This window comes from Lonchura striata, chromosome 3, assembly GCF_050655825.1.
Source record: "Lonchura striata isolate lonStrDom1 chromosome 3, ASM5065582v1, whole genome shotgun sequence".
Classification (NCBI taxonomy): Eukaryota; Metazoa; Chordata; class Aves; order Passeriformes; family Estrildidae; genus Lonchura; species Lonchura striata.
In genome coordinates, this window is record NC_140705.1 from 48,060,867 (window position 1) to 48,080,007 (window position 19,141).

Genomic DNA, 19,141 nt, shown 5'->3' on the forward strand with positions numbered 1-19,141 from the left:
TTTTGCCCTTATGACATTTGCCTCTTCCTAACCTCCTATCTTCCAGTACTGTCATCCTTTTATTCTGTTTTTAAAAATTTTAATCTCCTGGGGGAAGGAGAGGATGATTTATCTCTTCCTGTTGCTCCCTGTTCCTGGTATCTGCCTCATCCCAGGCCTCCAGAATGTAACCATATTTTGTCCAGTCATTCCTGCATTGCCCTTCATTATAATTTCTTATCTTGCTGTATGTAAACATTTCCTTCCCTCTGTCTCTCATTTTGCTTCTGCTGCTCCTACTAAAACCCACACTTCAGCTTAAATGAAAAGCAGTAAAAGACAACTTGCCTGATGTAATTTTAACCATCACCCCCTTTCTCATTTATTTGCTTTCGTTAGATGAAATTTAAGTTCTTTTGCAGAATCTTCCACAATAAAGTTTTTTCTCTTGTGTTTCCGTTGAATGTTCACGATAGTTGTAAATTAGACAGGAGAAGAAGACAGTAACAATGGTCTCTCTTCACTCTAAAAACCTGAAGTGCTGTAAGGCTACAGTGGATAGGAATATACAATTAATATAGTTGTCTGTATCATCACTGATTGTAACAATTTTGCAACTCTACTCAATCAAATTAATAACTGTTACCTGCAAGCCAGCATTAAGACAAAAATTAGGGGAGAACTAGAAGTTCTTTCTCATGGCAGAGCTGCAGAGAATTTGGCTATGGGTATTAATAGCTAAGCTATCATATTGCCTTTGAATTTAAAAGAGAGAAAAGTCACATTTCCAAATACTAGTTTCATTGTACAAGATTGTTAGTTGTTGAAGCCACTAAATACAAGATAAAAATTGGTAGTGTAAAGTTTATTTTTCTTGGCTGAATTCTAGAGATTTTTTTTAGCCTCATACTTCTCTGCTTAGCTAAATTGTATAAATAGCAGATAAAATATTTTTAATTTAAACAAGTAGGTGCCCCTCAGAAGCAGTGACAATACTGAGAAATACACTAGTCCTGTGTTTTAGTTCTGGACTAAGACCTTGCCAGAAAGGTGCCTCTTGAACATTTGCCCACTTTATAATCCAAATACCAGTTAAGGGATGAAAACTGCAGTGTTCTAGCTGTGCAGATTTACTGACATTGAGTTCAAAGGAGTCCAGAACCAGGTGGATGTGAACTGACTGTGCCAGGGAGAAGCAGTGTAATGGGAGCACGAGAAAAATCCAGAATTACTTTTTCCACAAATAAAGATATTATATTAGAACATCAAACTGCATACTTCAATAAAGTAATTTTGTGACTGTAGTGGGGGGGGGCTGTTGGTTTAAGGACAGGATTATTATCTGTGCTGGAAGACACAAGTATTGTGCAGCCTCTCTCAGAGTATGGTCTGGGGGTTCTGCATTTCCACCATTTCCAGCTATATAATTCCCATCACACTTGCTATCACAACTCTGTTACACACAGTTAAACTGCGAGTCAAGACAATGTCAGATACATGTCAGATTAAATGTCAGATTAAATCTCAGAATAAAAATGTCAGATAAGACAAGAAAACGTACTCCAACTGGACACAAAAGGAACCTCTGATGATATAGATAGAGGAAATTATATTGCTTTGAAAATGCACCAGGATGTTTGTCCTAGGGTGACATTACTGTGTTTGTATCTCCAATCGTGTGTTCTGTTTATATTTGGTATTATGTTCTGTGCTTTCAGAACTGACTCTGAAAGTGAAGGTGTGTTTTGTCTTCTTATCAGCTGGTTCACCTCCCCCCATGGTCTGCTGTCTAGAAAAGGCTGGTGCTGGCTGGCTGGCTTTTGCTTACTTGCTTTGCCTGCTTCTGCTTTTGCCTTTGCTTCCTAGTTAGTTTAGCTAAGCAGTCCAATTCTTTCCCTGGACTGTTTCTTTTTCTTTCCTTTCCTTTTTCTGAATACCATCCAACCTGCTCCGGACTGGGACCTGGGAAACACTGAGGAGCACCGGGAGCCTGCACTCTGTGATCTGCAGCAGCCATCCCCAGTGCCCAGAGCAATCCCCAATACCCAGACCCAGGTGACCACTCTCAGGAAAGACTTTCTGGATTTGTTCATCTCTTCAGAGTGGTGAAAGAGTTTTGTTGTCATCTGGTGTTGGGTTTTTTTTTTTTTGTTTTGTTTTTTTTTTGTGCTGGGGAGTGCTTTGTTTGTTAAATAAGTGGGTTCTTTCCCACTTCTCTCAGAGAAAATTTTTTCCCGAACCAGGTGGGTGTTAAGGGGCCGTGGGGGTTTGTTTTCTGGGGTCTCCTTCCAGAGGGTTTTTCCCAAATTTGCCCTAAACTAGGACAATGTTGATCTGATAAGAAGCTCTGGCAGGACCTTAATATATGGTGGTTCTAGACAATTCATTTTAATTGTTTCTATTTCCATCTTCAGCTTAAAAAGTATATATTTTTTTTTCTGAAAGAATACTTGATGGACTGCAAAAGCAATAATTGTTTTTGAAATTGTATTTGGAAGATCATTAGATTATTATGAAGCCCTAGAGAGGCTAGTTGCTAATTTGCTATTCCAGAGATTTGAGATAAACTTCAAGTTGTTTAGTAGCAAGAATGGAAATTGAAAAAATTGCATTTGTTCCATGGTAACATATACATAATACATTCCAAGGTTGTGTATAAAATGCTTAGATATTCCCTTTCCTGGTCCACATCACTGGATTAAGTTCTCTCATAAAGTCATAGGAGTTAAATATGCTAATTGTTATGTTGATTGTCACAGGCTTCTTGTTTTGATTTTTTTTTTTATTAAATACTTCTTTTTATTTTGTGTAAGTCTTCACACTGCCAAAGAGCCAGAGCTTACTAATGAATGCTTTGACATGCTTGAAGGTAACTGCAAATAGCAGAGAATTTGAGGAGAAAGTTGGAACAGTTATTTTGTTAATGTTTTGCTTTCACTGATTTATGGGTATGAATTAATATAGGTCAATGTCCATATAGCTGTATGTTAAGTGATATTCATAAAACAGAGAGAAAAAAAGTAGCACTTTTATTTTAGGCAGTGTACAGTTACAGGAAGGTATAAACCATCAGTTAAAGATCTGGCAGTGACTACAAGTCCCCCACTTTGATACACGGAATTTGTGGACCAACAAAAATTCCCTAAAGTTTGCTTATATTTCCATTTATAACAGTATTTTCCAATTTGGATGGCCCATAAGCATTGTCAGGGAGGTTTTACAGGCTAGATAAATTTCTTATTTCGCCAGAACAGTGAGAAGTAATTCGGATTAATTACTTCTTTGTTTTTCTAGAATTGAGCTGTATGACAGTTGCATAATCATTCATTTTTCCTTTCCTCTGTTGTCTCTGATAAAATTATTCCTTTTCTGATTTCTCACTGGTGCTTTGCTTGATAGAGTTTTCTTCTTATTTTTATTGTTTGTTTGCTTTAAAAAAACATAGTGAAACATATGCCATAATGGGAAAGAAAGCTTCATTGGTCACTAGGAAATCATTCAGTTTGATTTTGAAGGCTTGGCATGATGCTGTTTCTCCATCACATGTTAAAGTTTCCACAATTCTTTCTGCCAGCAAGGTGCTTGTGGCTCTACTATACTCATCAAAATTGGCTCCTGGCCTGGGTTAATGAGCAATGGCTTTTATTTTATTTAGCTTTCAATCAAATCTTGCAAGCTTTGGTGGTTAAACTCATTTACAGGTATGAGTTTGTATGCCACCAAACTGTTTTCACCAGACACAATAGCATGTTAGGAATTAAGTCAAACTCTGCTTTCCTGGGCCATGCTGCCTAATTACAGTAGAGTATGCTTTAATGAGGATTCTTCTGAGCTGCCTCTGCCTGATATGACAAACAGCCCAGAGGCAAATTTCAGATCCCAGTGTCAAGAACTGATTCATTGCTTGTCTGCAATTAACAGCTGGGCTTCAGGGTCTGTATAAAAAGCTAGAATAAGACTCTCTTTCAGCTGATGTATTGAACCCAGAATTGTTGACCTTTTCCAATGCAGATGTAGATAGAGCAAATATAATAGATTTGTCACATAGAAGATATTGCACAGATTGTGGAGAAATAAGATGGGTTTGATGAAATTTACTCAAAGGCTTTAAATTGCACATCAAATAATGGTCAGAGACCATTTGGCTGGCATTTGGATGGCATTTCATAAGGACAGAAAAACAAAGACCATTCAAGAGTAAAACAGATCTTTTTGTCTGAGAGTGATAAGAGTGATAGGTCACTGGTTTTATAAATGAACTTTACCATCTTTATTTTAATTGTTTGTACCTGTACGCGTTAATGCTAAGCCTGCTTTGTTCGTGTGTCTCCCTTCCTTCTCATCTAATATTGTGCACTTTCCAAAACACAAAAAGAAAATTTTTCATAGGATAGCATATGAAATATTATTGCTAGTTATAATATGGAGAAAAAAAATGCAAAATCTGCTCCTAGAAACTCTATTGCTCATCCAAAACAATACTTTTGCCTCAGGAAAGAAGGAGGGAACACAACAGGAAACCTTCTTTCACAAATCTGCTTTGTTTAATCAAAAATATCATTGTTCTTGGCTAGCTCTCAAGGCAAATGTCATGGCATCCCATAATGCTGGCCGCAGGAACAGGCTTGTATCCCTGGTAGACACTGTTACACAGCCTGACCTAAATACAGCAAAGAACTGAAGAGTGGCCTGGTTGTGAGCTGGGAGATTTTGTTTGAGAGACTCTTCTCAGATATACCAGTCTACTTTTTTTGGAAGAAATCTGCCAAGTTGTAATACAGAATAATATATTTTTGCCTCCTGTCTATTTCCAGAGATAACAGCCAATTTGAATCTTCTTTTGGAAGACTTTTGTCCTCTGCCATTTGTAGATGTTTGAATATGTAGTGTATGGAACAATGTTTAGCACCCAGCATCTTTCAGTCTTTCTTTAATACTACTGTTTCAAACATGCATGTTCTCTTCCATTAAATAGCTAAAGCTCAAGTGGTTTAAATCTTATTTTTTCAAACTAGAGAACAGCATTACTCACATACCAGAAGGCTAAGTAATGTCTGGGATTTATTAAATCATTCAGCAAAGTTGACCACAGACAGTTGCATATAGAACAAGTGCTGGAAGAGAAATAATCTATGATGATGTTCATTATAATATAACACACACAGACTGAGAGCCAAATAATTGGTATCATTTCTGTCTCTACAATTATTGTATTTATTTTTAAACCTTTAACTAGCTTGACAGTTTTGATTATAGAGGGGTTTGAGCACAGAAGAAATATGTACGGAAGTGTTAATTTGACATCTTGGTAAAGCAGCTATGGGCTTTAACAAGGTGAATATTTATTGGTGACTTTAATGAATAGGTAACTTCTACTGCCAAGTTAGTGTTGTTGCACACTTTTAAAAATCTTACATTCCAAGTGTATTTGCAAAATTCTATTGCTGTTTTATTTGGCAAAAAGAACATTATTGAAGCTGAAATTGGAACAGGGCAGTTTTTTGCATCTGTTCCTAGTATTCCAAACACATACAAGTATTTGCCAATTTATCAACCTTTCATAGATAAAGTGCTACTTGAGAAAAATGCAAAAATAATAAAATGAATGTTACTGATCAGTCAATGCTAACATATAGTGTCAGAATAAATGAACAGGTGTTCTTTGGAATTTTAGGTCCTTACTACTTTCTAAACATTTAGTTCATTTTACAATCACAAACTGAGTATCCAAAAATTGAGCAAAGGTAAAAAGAAATAATTAATTCCTGCACAAAACTATAATCTGAAATTTCTTTGCTGTTAACTATTATGAGCAAAAGAACATAAAATAATTATGAAAATTCCACAATAAAAGATAAAAGTCATGCAAACTTATTTCTGCTACACTGAATTCTCTTCGTTTGACTGAGGGTTTTGCTTTCTATTATGTTACAGCCCAGAGAAAATTTTAAACTTTGCTTTGCCTTATTTTAATTGTGTTGCTTGCACATAAAAGGATATTTGTTGTGTGGATTAAGTGGTTTGTGAGCAGGATTGGATAATATAATTGTTTCCATTTTTTTAGAAAACTGTGGGATGTATTTCCCAGAAGTCAAAAATCATCCAGACAAATATTTACAAAGATGTCCCGAGTCTGTAAAAAAGTGGCTGAAACAACTGAAGAATGCTGGGAAGATTCTGCTGTTAATTACAAGTTCTCACAGTGACTACTGCAGGCTTCTGTGTGAACATGTTCTTGGGTAAGTGCAAAGTCCATTTCAAATTATATCTGCCCAACAGCAACCGGAGATAAGCCTGAGTTATTGGGAAGCTAATTTGCGTTTTATGTATGGTGAATTATTTGGTTCCAAGTTTTCTGCTGGGCCCCTCTCTGGTAGGGTGTTACAGGGTACTTGAGACAAAGTAGTCCATCTGTCCATCTAAGTCCATCTAAGCCTGTGAGCTGTATCTGAGCCACAGCACACTTATAACCTTCATCCTTTTGGAGGCATCATGATGGGATTGAAGATGCCAGGGAATTATCTTTCAGGTCAATATCCTATACACTGTCTCATTCCTAATTTTATTGTAAACTTTTGCTAGAGTCTCTTATTTAAGTCACTTCCTTTCTTGCTTCTCCAGCAGTGAATCAACTAGTATTATGCAACTAGCATTTCCTTGCAGTAAATCTACAGGAAAATCTTAGCAATACTTTTTCCCATTGGTGGTTTCCAAAGATGGCTGTGCACAAGAAATGTGCTTCATCACAGCAGCAAAGATAAAACAGGCAGTTCATTGCACCTGGCAACTGGTTGAGATTGTTGTTGCTGATCACAACAGCTGTTTTTACCATAACGTTAAGAACATGGCTGGTCAAGTCAAATTCAGTGAAATTCAGCAGAACTATCACTTACCTAGAAAAATTAATTAATCAGTGATGCAAATAGTGAGGTGGGTGACAGAGTGCAGCTGTTAATTTATTACTAATCCAATAAATAAAGTAGTTCAATGTGAGTCTACCTTGGTTATCAGGGTATGCCAGGGAACAGCAGAATGAGTACAACACTGTAAGAAAATCACGGGTAAGGTAAAAGACAGAGCTGCCTTCCAAAACCAGTCCTGCCAGTTTCACTTCTCTTTTGTATTCTCTAGGCTAATTGTAAAATGAAGCATCAGCTGTGCCAGTTCTCACTGCTTTGGATGAACATTATACTTGCTTGTTTGAAGGGCAAATCTATCTCCTGGAAAAAATATCTTTATGAGCAAGATGCCTGTGAATTAACTCTTTTGTGTAAATCTGTCTAGTTATTTCCTAAATGAAAATTTGGTATAAAAGTAAATTCTTGACCACATACAATGATTTTGGCTTTCTGTTCATTGGTGAATAGTGTTCAGCTGTTTAAGGTAACTGTAGAAATACTGCTGGAAGACAGTAAGCAAGAAATCAGAAACAATCAGTTGCCTTTCAGAACACCAAAAGAGACATCCTGCTAGAATGATACTGCATCACTCTCTCTTTCCGCAAAAGTGTAGGATGTTCTACAGTATTTATTACAATCATATTTTCCAGCGATTTGTGCAGTGTGGCTTCCTAGTAGCTTTTGGAGAATTGAGTACTCCACTGTCCATTAGACTTTAGTGAAGTGGGGTTATTATCCTGAAAATCTGAACTTTTTATTGGTTTTGTTTGTTCTGTGCCTCTCATATCACACAAAAAGACTACATATCTGTGCTGCTTTTTGCTGTACTGGAATATAGTTTAGGTTCACACCTATTATCTCTGCCTTTAACTTTATTTGACCAGGCTAACTGGTTTTTATTCTTGACATCAACACTTACGAATTACACCTACATAGTCCTTTATTATTTTCTGTTCCTATTCCTTTCAGTTAATCAATATGATAATGAGAAGTCCAAAATTGTATAGTATCAAATAAAAAAACCCCATAATTATAAATATGAAAAACAGAGATGCATGTAAAATTTTAACTTCTTACTCCTAATATTTTTACCATGTAACTGTTTACTTTTTTGCACTTTATTAAAGAAGCTCCTTTTTTGGCAAAGAAATTATTGTCTTCATAAAACCTGTGCTGGGAAATTCATGCTTAAGTGTATAATTTACCATTTCATGAGCAAAATATCCCAGTTGTGCTCATCTGAGAAAAATTGTCCTTTAACTAGAACACATTTTGGTAGGAAGAGGAAGTATGAGAAAAAACTTCATTTTGTTATAAAATGAGACCTATTTCCCAGCCAGAGTACAGACATACTGCTGGGATCAGTATATAAGGCATGTAAATCTTAAAAAGTAAGTGCCAGTTCATTCACACAGCAGCTTCATGGTGTTACTTTTCAGTCTTACCTACCATGAGGATGCTGCACAGTTAACTGAAGGTTTAAGTGTTGGCAGGAGCACACCTAAAGATGAGTCAATCATCACATAGTCACTGAAGCCAAGTGTATTTCACTTTTTCAGGAATGCTAGCTACCTAAAAGTGAGGAACTTCTTGAAGCTGGTCATTTTGTTTCCATCTGTGGTTAGTGGAGAGAAACCACTGGGCATTATCCTTGGCAATTCATTCTGCATTGTAGAATTATGTCTGAAATAAATGGGATGAATTACCTTTCAAGAATGTGGATGTTTCTCCAAGGGCTCTGTCTGTGGTGTCAACTGCTATCTGAATTTAGAGTGCAATTTTTAGGATGTAAAAGTTATGATAGGTGTGTGAGATGCATCCTGCCCATTGTGCTGGCTACTTACTGTAGCCACAGGCCACTCTACCAATCACAGGCAGCAAGCGGAACAGATTTGCTTTATATATAGTGTTAAATAATAAAGTAACACAAATTCTCTCATAAAAACAGTATCTTAGTACATGAGATTAAATATATTGTTTCAAAAAAGGCCACAGATAAAACATCTCCTCACACACAGCAGTTTTTCAACAGAGCAATAAAAAGTTACCAATTCTTCTGAAAAGTCTGTTTTGTTCAGTTTTTTTTATACAAAGCACTCACTTTTCCCACAAATCAGAGAATCACAGAGTTGTTTAGGTTGGAAAAGACCTTTAAAATCATTGAGTCCAAGCATTAACCAAGCACCTCTGTGTTCCCCACTAAGCCATATCACCAAGTGCTACTCCATTCATTATTTGAATGCTTCCAGGGATGGTGACTCCACCACTACCCTAGGCAGACTGTTTCAATGCCTGACCACCCCTTCTGAGAAGAAATATTTCATAATATCAAATCTAAACCTGCTCTGGTGCAACTTGAGGCCATTTCCTCTCATCCTCTCACTTGTTAATTGTTATTTGTTGTGCTCCGGAAATACTTCCTTTGTTTTGCAAATTCAAGCTTAATTTACCTGTGTATGGATTATTTGCATCAGATGCTAATTTGAAAAGTTTATATCTGTTGATACTTTTCACCTGAAATAAGGACACCCCCCCACACACACACACACCCGCTTGCTCAGCATCTGGAATCTTCCACATGGAAGCAAATTTTAAAAACACATAATTGTAATATTTGATACTGCTTCTTTTAAAAAGGCAAAGGTTTACATATGGTCACAAGTGGAGAAAAATTAGACAAAACTAAAGTTTCATTAGAGAAAGGAAATTTAAATGACTTTTATTTCAAGGCTAGAATGTAATTTGGAGTACAACCCAAAAGCTGTCTCTCACAGGGAGAGCATTCCGTTTTTGATATCTCAGTCCCATGGAAGATCATTAATTATTTGAAAGTGATATAGTTAACTGGTTTACTTCCAGCAAACATCCTCTACTGCTGATAACATTTCAGTGCCTGCGTCCATCCTGGACTTGCCATCTGTGTTCTTTGTTCCATGCAAGCGTATCCGTCATTTTTTGGATGTTGCAGGCAATGAAGTCACTTAAGCAATGAAATATTTCTAATAAAATAAAGTACATCATAGATGAGGAATGTTTTCTTATATATCATGCTGACACATTCAAACCCATTTAAACTGATGGGATTTCCACAGTTCAGAAAGCAGTCTGTATATATGGGCCCAATGATGTTCAAAAAATCTGAATTTAGTTGTGGGATACAGCTGGCAGATGAAGACTTGAAGCTGGTCGCTGTTTATTTGTAGTCACATGTTCTCCCTGGAACCAGCAGGGCGAGAGCAGTGAGAGCAGTCAGCAGAGTCTGAAGAGGGAGTTCACCTATCAAAATGATGCTTCAGTTTTGGAATGTGTGAAATTACAGTCTAGTTTTTCTTGGATGTAAATTAGATCTCTGTTGTCTGCCAGGGGCATCTTAGGGCTGTGCATACCTTCAGTATGGATACCAACAATATGAACACCTGTGTTTAAGTGTCTTCAGTTACTTCTTACCCCCTACTTCAGATATTCTTATTTGAAAAGAAAATCCCTCATTTAAACTTTCTGTCCATGTCTCTGGACAGAAAGTTGTAAATGTTGTGCATATGTTGCCATCTCAAATTGAAAAAAATGACATCTGTTACGTGTTCTCCTGAGTTCAAGGAACATCTTTTTACAAATAATGAGTTCCCAAAGACCACTCACTGTGAGTTTGACTCTCTTTTGACAACCTCAGGAAAAGAAGAATAATAGTGACATTGAACAAGCATTGAAAAAAAAAGTGACAGAAGCAAGTGCCTTAAAGAAATACTCTGATATTTTCTTAAGTCTTACAGAGTATTTCATGACATCTAAAGTAATTTTTTTAGTTTATTTAATCACATTTACTTTACTTCCTAGGAATGATTTTGAAGAGTATTTTGACATTTTGATCACAAATGCTTTGAAACCTGGTTTCTTCTCCCATACACCAAACCAAAGACCTTTCCGAACTCTTGGTAAGTTGCAGCTGTAAATCCCTTCTCATCTGCTTACCATTATGGAAAAAAAAAGTTAAGGTAACTGAACATTAGCAGTGGGGTGGGAAGTGGATTAAAATTCTGTTAAGATGGAGGAGTTGAAGACAGAAGGCAGAGCTGTGATAGTAAGTAAAATTACATTGGGGCTCAGATATTTCATTATTAACAAAAAAGAATCTTTATTGTGCTCACAGGTTTCTGCACAGGAAACAAAATTTAGTTCTGGGAAAAAACAAAGCAGAAATGTTTAAATAATTTAAAGGAAATTAGGAGATCTGTACAAATAAAATTGTAAAGCTGAAGGAAGGAATTTATGATGGAAATCTGACAGCATTAAGTGTGTTTATTTTGGCTAAATAATGACAGAGCAGGTGAAAAGGAAATGCCCCTGTAGTCACTTAATTTAATTAAAACAATCTGAAACACTTGGCAATGTTATCCATTAGGTAATTAAGGTTATAACACAGGAGGTTTATAAGAGCACTGTTCATACAAATAACAATGTAACATTGCTGAAGACAGTTAATTTTTCCATATTTTGGTAAATACCTTTATGGTTAAGTTACCTGAAAATTATAGCCAAAATAATTGAAGTCAGCATACACTGAGCCATAGTTCATCATTTTATGACAAGAAAGTCACCAAAACAAAATTTTGCTTGTGGAACTTCTACTGTAAAACTGAAACAAGCAACAAAAATACATATTGAAACTATATTTTAATGTTTCACATATTTATATAGGAAAATAAGAAATATCTTAGGTGTGATTTTTAATGGATTAGTTCAAATAGTTGCCAAGTTGACAATTTGAGAAAAAAGTAATCTCAGAAGGGAAATTTAAACTATTTGTATGAAAGGAGAGAGGGGAGTAAAATCGTAAAGGGTGAAAAAGGCTTAGTCCTGCAACCATTAGATTTAGTTTTATATAAGGCAAATTGAAAATAAAATGTAATTCACTTTGGATTTTTTTAAACAATCTGATTAGCCTGACTTCCTGAGGAAATCCTGCTGTGTCCCTCTGTCAGTAATCCAGCCAGCAGCTTTTGGACCTGTTGGACAGTTTCAGTAAATTTAATAGACAGCCAAGAAGCTCCAGGATACTTTGATGAGGTGGGGTTTTTTGTGCAGAAAATGGGCAGAATAGAGGGAGAAGACCAAATTACTGTCTCCACTGATAATATGTAGCATTGGCATAATCACCACATTGAATAGTAAGGACCAATTTTCATGAAGATGTTTCTTTCTCTGCTTTCAAACAGGAACAGCATTACCTGGAGTCCTCTTACTGACTTAGTGGTTTTCATTCAGTTTACATCTTGGCAATGCAAAGGGGCTCAAATGTCAGTCAATCACTCATTATGTTAATACATTATTAATCCAAAGTAAAATGTAGTTTCTGGTCTGGACACTTCACTATCTAAATAGATAAGGGACTAAATGTAACTAAAGCAATTATCAGATAAATAATTTGTTGGAACTACTAACCTTGAAGTGTTATTTTTTTTTCTTAATGTGTTTGTATTCAAATGACAGTAACTGGTTTCTTCTGAAAGACCAACCACAACATTCAAAGCAAAGATTTATACACAGAGTACAAGATTTTAGACACATGTTTAAAAGTACCACAGAGCTTGTTTAAGATAAGTACATGAAGTTTAAACCATAAAAGTAGGAGCATATATATGAGAAAATTTACAAAATAATAATACATTTCTATAATGTTTATTTTGCTGCCTTACCTCTGTGTTCCTCAGAGCAGCTGAAACAGTATATGGTGAAGCTTCTAACACATTGATGGGAAACAGTTTTCCAGTTTTCATAATTTTTTAAAGCTTTCTTTCATATCAGAACCACTGAAAATTCAAAATTTCGGTTTCTAGTTTCTTTCTTCCTGCTGGCTCTACAGGCTTCAGGCAGAAGAGTTTGGCCACTGTGCTGCAGATCAGGGAGAAAAAAATTTCATATTTTTCCTTGAAAAATTAAAAATCTATAAGTGGACATCATAGTAAATATTTTTTTTAAGAGCAGAGACTAAACTTTTGCCAAGGTAATTTAGGGGAAAAAAAAACTTGTTCTAGGAAGAAATGTGTTAAAAACATGAACTGAAGTAACTGCTTATCATTGTTACCCATTTCTTCAGGTCTGAGTCTCAGCCATGTTCTTCCAGCAATTAGGTCTGAGCTGCAATAAATTCCTAGTAATACCATATTTTATAGTGCTATAAATGGACTTAAGGATAAGGCAGAATATATGGAATGTGTTCCTAATTTCAAATATCCCAAGTGTTGCATTGTGTACTGGACCTAAATGTTATTTATCTATAACTGGACTTCTGCTTCAGATTTACTGAAGGAAAGGTTTTGAAGTTTACCAAAGAGAAGAATAAATAATTTTCAGTGAATAAGTTCAAAAGGCAATTGTGTTCAGTAGGCATTTGAAAGAGAAAAAGAAACAGGACAAGATGACAAAGGAGGCATTGTCTGGAAATGTGATATTGGGTAACAGCTCTGAAAAAGTGGGTTTTTTTCAGTAGACAAGTAATTTTAGAGCTGATCCATTTAGAAACCATGAAAAATTATTTTAATTGATCAGTTAAAGTTTCATCATTATTTCATTTTCATTTCAAGATATGCCCCATTTAAAGCAACTAAAACACTGAAAGCCTAAAAGATTTGTGTGACTAGGGCACTGAAAAGCACAATAATTATTTATTTAATTCTGTATCATTTTCTTTCAAAGTATGACTCTGTTAAATGAAAGAACAGTTTATATGTATCTTTACAGATTTTAGACAGCTACACTTATTTCGATCTGGCAAAATGGTTTTTGTCATTAGGGGTAACTTATGTAGCAAAGGATATATTTTGTAAAAACAGTGCTGTACGTAAAAATACCCCCAGGCTTTGCTACCACAACATGAATGCTCCATAACTTACTTGTTATTCACGAGGTTGTATGTTCTTTTACATAGGGAAATTCATCTCATGGTTCTTGAAAGTACTAATAATATCTTGATCTGCAAGACCTAAGGATCAGGTTGAAAATGTTTACGTAAATCCTTTGTTGACAAGGCAGGATTTTCTTTGCTTTCAACAGCTACATCCAGCTTAAAATAATTTCTCATTCCATGAAGGGCTTGAAGGAATATAAATAGAAAAGACAGTTGTGAATTATATGATAATCTGCAGTACATGAAGATGCCTGTAACATTTGACAGCAGAGCTTTCCCTTTATCACATCACTTTTTAATGCATATCAAATTCCTAGCCTGACTGCCAGTCCTGATCATTGCCAGATACATCTTTTGCAATCCAAAATTATAATTTAAATGCTAAAGATAACCCTTAATTCCCTGGAAGCCTTCTCTAAGTCTGTATTCACAGGGAAGTCTGCTTGGTCTTAAAGAAGGCTTATATATCTTTTATTTTCAGCTCAAGCACAGCTGGCTTTTCTGATCTCATTTGTTTTTTGTTTGTTTTGTTGGTTTTTTTTTTCCCATAAATTTGAAATGTATTGCTGACTGTTCAGTGTCTGAATTTAAAACACACACTTAAAAAATTATGTATAGCCTCATGTGTATATATCTGTAGAGGCTGAAAACAATCCTATGGATGGAGTGCCAGTGAATGCCACATTTCAAAGCCTGTTTTCAGTTACACTTCCAGGCTCTCTTCCTTCATCCTGAACTTGAATTTCTGCCCATCTTAAGGTGCCTCTGCTGCAGAATGTAGCCTCCCATTTAAGAAACTTTAAGTCTTCTAATTTTTTATGATTTTCTGGTAACTCCTACTTTAACAGTTCTGTGCAGAAGCTTTTTCCCTCCTTCATTCATTCTTCTCCACTCTTCTAAAAATAGGATAAAACTCTATAAGCTGAAAGGACCAATTAGAAAAGAAAATAAGGAAACAGGATAAAAACCACCATACCTCTGGGCTGAAGACCACCTTTGTTTATTGGGGACTACAAGACTTCAGAAGGTGGTGATCCCACGTCTGCTACTTGAGTTTCCTTTTTCCATCCTTTGTGAGCAACTGGGTTTGACTACACCAGAGATGGGCTAGGGGATCCAGCTGGTGGGAAGTGGGGGCATGGGAGGAAGGAGGTGGAGTAAGAGCAGAGCAGTACATAGAAGCATAGAGAGCAAAGGGATTTCATACCGATAGGGTTTTCTGAATTTCATGTCTTTGCTTTTTGACTTCTACTGTTGCCTCAAGGAGGACTTTTGCAATAAAGCTAGTGTGTCAAACATAGCTTAAAATGATGTACCTGTGTACTGGGCTGACTGGGGCTCTCAGCTGGCCCTCCAGCCACAGCAGGGGATGCAGCACTGTCCTCCCACAGGACTCAGAGCTCAGGAAGCCTTTTGCAGGGAAGCCCACAAAGAGCCTGATCTCACATCTCTCAGGAGGCACAAGCAGAATAACAACAAAGCATAAAGAATAAGCACCAGCAAAGTGCACCTGTGTAATCTTTTCCTCCCATGGTTCAGGGTGTTCCTTTATGTAATGCAGCTGTGCTTGTTGCCATTCTTCTGGAGATGGTGCCTCTTCATATCAGTCTGTGTAGATATGTTCTGTAACAGGAGGCCACATAATAATGCATTTTCGCTGGGAGCTTGTTCCAGAATGCTATGTAAAGGCTGCACTGGCTGCACATTATTTGAGAGCTATCAAGTCTATAACCATTTCCCATATCTCTTCTACAAGATGCCTTTATATTGTTATAACATCCCACAGTGCTATATGGCCCTTAAAATCCCTTTTTAACGGAAATGCTATTTAACAATTCTTTAAAGTGTATTGGCACTGTTTTTCATGTGCTTTCCAGCTATTTAGGAAAGAAAAAGGATTATAACTAACAAGTAATGGTATTTTGTACTCTAGTTTTCAAAATTTGATCTTTTTATACCTCACAGGATCATGACACTAAAAGTCTCTTCCTGCTCTAATATCAGAAATATGTTCTGTAATAAGCTGGCAGTAGGAAGTCCATGGTTGAAAGGGAATAAAACATCTTATTCTATACCCAAGCCAGCACTGAGAAATAATTCCCTACTCTAATCTCAGCCAGGCATTTTCAGTTTATCCATGATTTCTGAGAAAAAGGAGTTTCTTTTTAAGCAATTGGTTAGTATAGATGATTATATAGACAGATCTTCATATTCAGTGATAGAACCTGACTGGTTTTAGCTTTATAATGAGAAACCAAAAGGATTATGGAAGTACCTTAAGATGCTTCCTTCAGGTGACACCGTCTTTGGCAACATGATTAGTGTCTGACTCCACTTTCTGAAAAGCAGGCTAGGGCAGGCCCATAGGGCTGTCAGTGGCAGACACATACAAAGAAATTCCATCTAATATACTAGGGTTTGTTTTCATACAGATAATCATAATCCACTGGAGAAGCTCAGAGGTTGTTTCAAAAAATCCACAATGTCAGGCTCCTTGGATGACTGCTTCACCTTCTATCCTTTGTTTAAATGATCTTAGTCTAAAACTATCCACTTTGTGTACTGCCTTTGCAAAGATATCAGCCACTCCACAGATTTTTTTTCTGACAGTGTAAACAGCTGTCTCAGAGACTTCTGGTTTCCTGATTATAATATCAGGAATGTATTTATGTCCTGTAGACAAACATTTAAAAAATCAACAGATGTTACCATGTAATCAAAGGGATTTACCAATTAATCTTTTTAGGGTTTGCTAGATAATACCTGTGTGTAGCTTGATATCAATACTTGGGGAATCATATGAGAACAGAGGTGATCATTTCCTATCATGTCCTCAGTGTTTGTAATTAAGCCATAGGATACGTAAGACGGGAGTCTTTTAACTGTCCTGATGGGTTAACAAACTCTTTTCTAACAGTTAAATTTTATTTCATTTTTGATAAACATAGTCTTAGTAGACAGTAACAGATGGGATTTTGGGCTTTATGTGTTCAGTATGAAGCTCTGTGTGAAAGCATTTAAAGCAGGTGTAAAAAGCAGAATGAAGTTGGGCTTCATTCTTCTTTTTACACCTGCTTTAAATGCTTTCACACAGAGCTTCATACTGAAGTTGGACTTCATTCTTTCTGATAGTTTCCAAAGTCCTTGGCTACCATATTTGATGGTCTTTGCCTCATAAAAACAAATGCTTTGTACAATTTTGTTCCATTACAGAGATAATGAATTAGAAATTGAGGAGACACAATTGATCACTAATTGGCAGTGCATCATTTATAAACCTTTTGTGCAAGAGACACTGCAGTTTGTACTGCAGTGTGTGTATCCACTATTGCAGTGACATAGTTAAACTGGTGTCAATTCTTCAAGTTGTGACTCTGTAGTAGTTAAACCATGTCGAAGCCAAAGAATTATTTACAGCACATTCCTCTTGGCAGTTCGAGCTGGGAAGCCATTCCTTTTCTTAGGAACCAAGTGGAGTGAGTGTGTTTTGTTCTGTTTGTTTGGGGTTGGTTTTTGAATGGGCTTTACTGGTACTTGCTACAGTAGTGCTGTGAGGCCAGATTGTCATCCCGTCGCTTATACAAATTTGTTTACACAAGTGGTGGGTTTCACTCAGGCATTTTACAGCACATCAGAAGCTGGAGGCTGAGCATCAAAGCTCTATTTCTGTTTCTACCAGGAGGGCACCTTGTTGGCCTGATTACAGCAATTCACTGTAAACTTGGAGCATGGGCCAAGGGCTGGGATTTCAGCTAATGCCTGAAAATGGCCAAGGGAGGTACTTGGTTATCAGCTGAACTGGCCAATGGAAATTTAGTTTAGTGCTCCTTCTTGAGCTCCTTTGGCTCAACCATATTAGCCAGAAGAGTTAATATGGTTAGACACAGGCTAATTCTTTAACATTTACTCTGTTTGCCTAAGCACTGAGGATTATGCAGTCTCATGTATGTGTGGGTAGGAATTTCCACCCATTCCCTACTGCAAACCTCTATCAATACTGCAATTTCAACCACATTTGAGTCTGGCCTGGCATTCTATGAGATATTACAACGTCAGCAGGCTGGAGAGGAAAACATGGGCCTATCACTGCCAGCAGAGAGAAAGGCTGTGGTAGAGACTTCCCCTTTATTAGATATCTGAGTATCCATCCATGAGAGCCTAGCTACGAATGACCCAGCTACTGGAAAATCACCCATGAGACTCTGCACCCTAAGAGACTTTCAGTGAATGCAACAGCACAAGAAAACTTCATAGGAAGATAGTCCCCATTGTTTCCATTTTTGTTCATAAACAACTCCCTGTCTATTTAGGTTTTTTTTCTAAAGAAAAAACTGAACCATGTTTGAATTAAGGCATGTCTTTGTTGCTGAGTATTGAGATGCATTCTCCAATGCCCATCATTCTTTAAAAGGAAAAAACTTACAGTAAATATGTCAGGCCAAGGTCCTTATATGTTTGCATAGTGTTCAAAGTACTTCAGAGGAACAAAGGAACAGTAAGTTATTCATCCAAAAATCAAAACAGTGAAAAACTGCAACTTGCTTCTCTATAAAGACAGCAGGGGTTGCTTCAGCTGATTATCTTTGATATTAAATAGCGTGTTTGGCACAGAGTTGATAAGAATATTACAGAAAGCTAGTTCAAAGAAAGTTAAAACTGCTGCTTTCAAAAGCATGGTATCTACAATATTCCTTTTGTTAAAACTGGAAAACATGTTTAGCATATTTGCCAAGTACTCCAAAACAGAATTCTTTGTGTATAGATTATATTTTCATTCTTAAAAGGAGTCACAGAACTACTACAGTAACACTACTACAAAATCTCAGCTATTGCTTATATCATGTTCTGTTCAAGGCCTTGAAGGATAAAGCTCAAACCCCTTTTCTCTAAGCTGTTGCGTAAGGATGTGATAAGAGTCACCTTCTGTCTTCTAGCAGGCCACGGGCAGACCAGATAAACAAAGGGTAGAAAAACAAAAGCACTGGCTTTTTTGTTTGAGCTAAGGAACCAAGATATTGAGTGACCTCCCCTGAATCATATCTCTGGCAGATACACATATTTCCCTAAAATATCTAATGTCCTAATCCAGAAGCAGTGAAGAACTGTAAACTAGTTTGAATAAGAACTTGTCAGTCTTGATTGTGAAAATCCTTTTAGCCCTTTTTAAAGATTTAGCATAATGGAAAAATTTACATTATTTCAATTAATTCTGCTAGATTTCATTTTTATGGTTCATTAATATGTTCTTTGTAATTTCAAGGAATTGGACCCATGAACTTTATGTGTTCTATATTGAAATTAATCAAATTATTTAATTTTTATCCAGCAATTATTTCATACTATTGAAAGTGATAAGCTC

The 19,141-nt window shown here is 36.4% G+C and overlaps 1 protein-coding gene and 1 long non-coding RNA gene across 8 annotated transcripts in view; one reads left to right on the top strand and one right to left on the bottom strand.

Moving 5' to 3' along the window:
* Positions 1 to 19,141, top strand: part of NT5DC1 (5'-nucleotidase domain containing 1) — a 147,806-nt gene that overhangs the window by 76,431 nt on the left and 52,234 nt on the right. For all 5 annotated transcript variants that reach the window (XR_014953721.1, XM_085575060.1, XM_021555531.3 and 2 more), the window contains 2 exons: positions 6,044 to 6,218; positions 10,713 to 10,810. Coding sequence is in view for 4 of the 5 variants with exons in the window: in XM_085575060.1 (XP_085431186.1) it covers positions 6,044 to 6,218; positions 10,713 to 10,810 (273 nt within the window). In the remaining variant the exon portion in view is untranslated. The remainder of the gene's footprint in view (positions 1 to 6,043; positions 6,219 to 10,712; positions 10,811 to 19,141) is intronic.
* LOC110484675 (uncharacterized) lies at positions 1,298 to 15,231 on the bottom strand. Of its 3 annotated transcripts, none has more exons than XR_014953723.1 (4): positions 14,759 to 15,231; positions 13,769 to 13,967; positions 11,398 to 12,767; positions 1,298 to 10,154 (listed from the first exon to the last, which is right to left on the bottom strand). It is a non-coding gene; the product is annotated as an uncharacterized LOC110484675 (long non-coding RNA). The 3 variants fall into 3 exon arrangements; XR_014953722.1 differs by having other exon boundaries at positions 1,298 to 11,511; positions 12,572 to 12,767; positions 14,759 to 15,213; XR_002467793.4 differs by having other exon boundaries at positions 1,298 to 12,767; positions 14,759 to 15,190.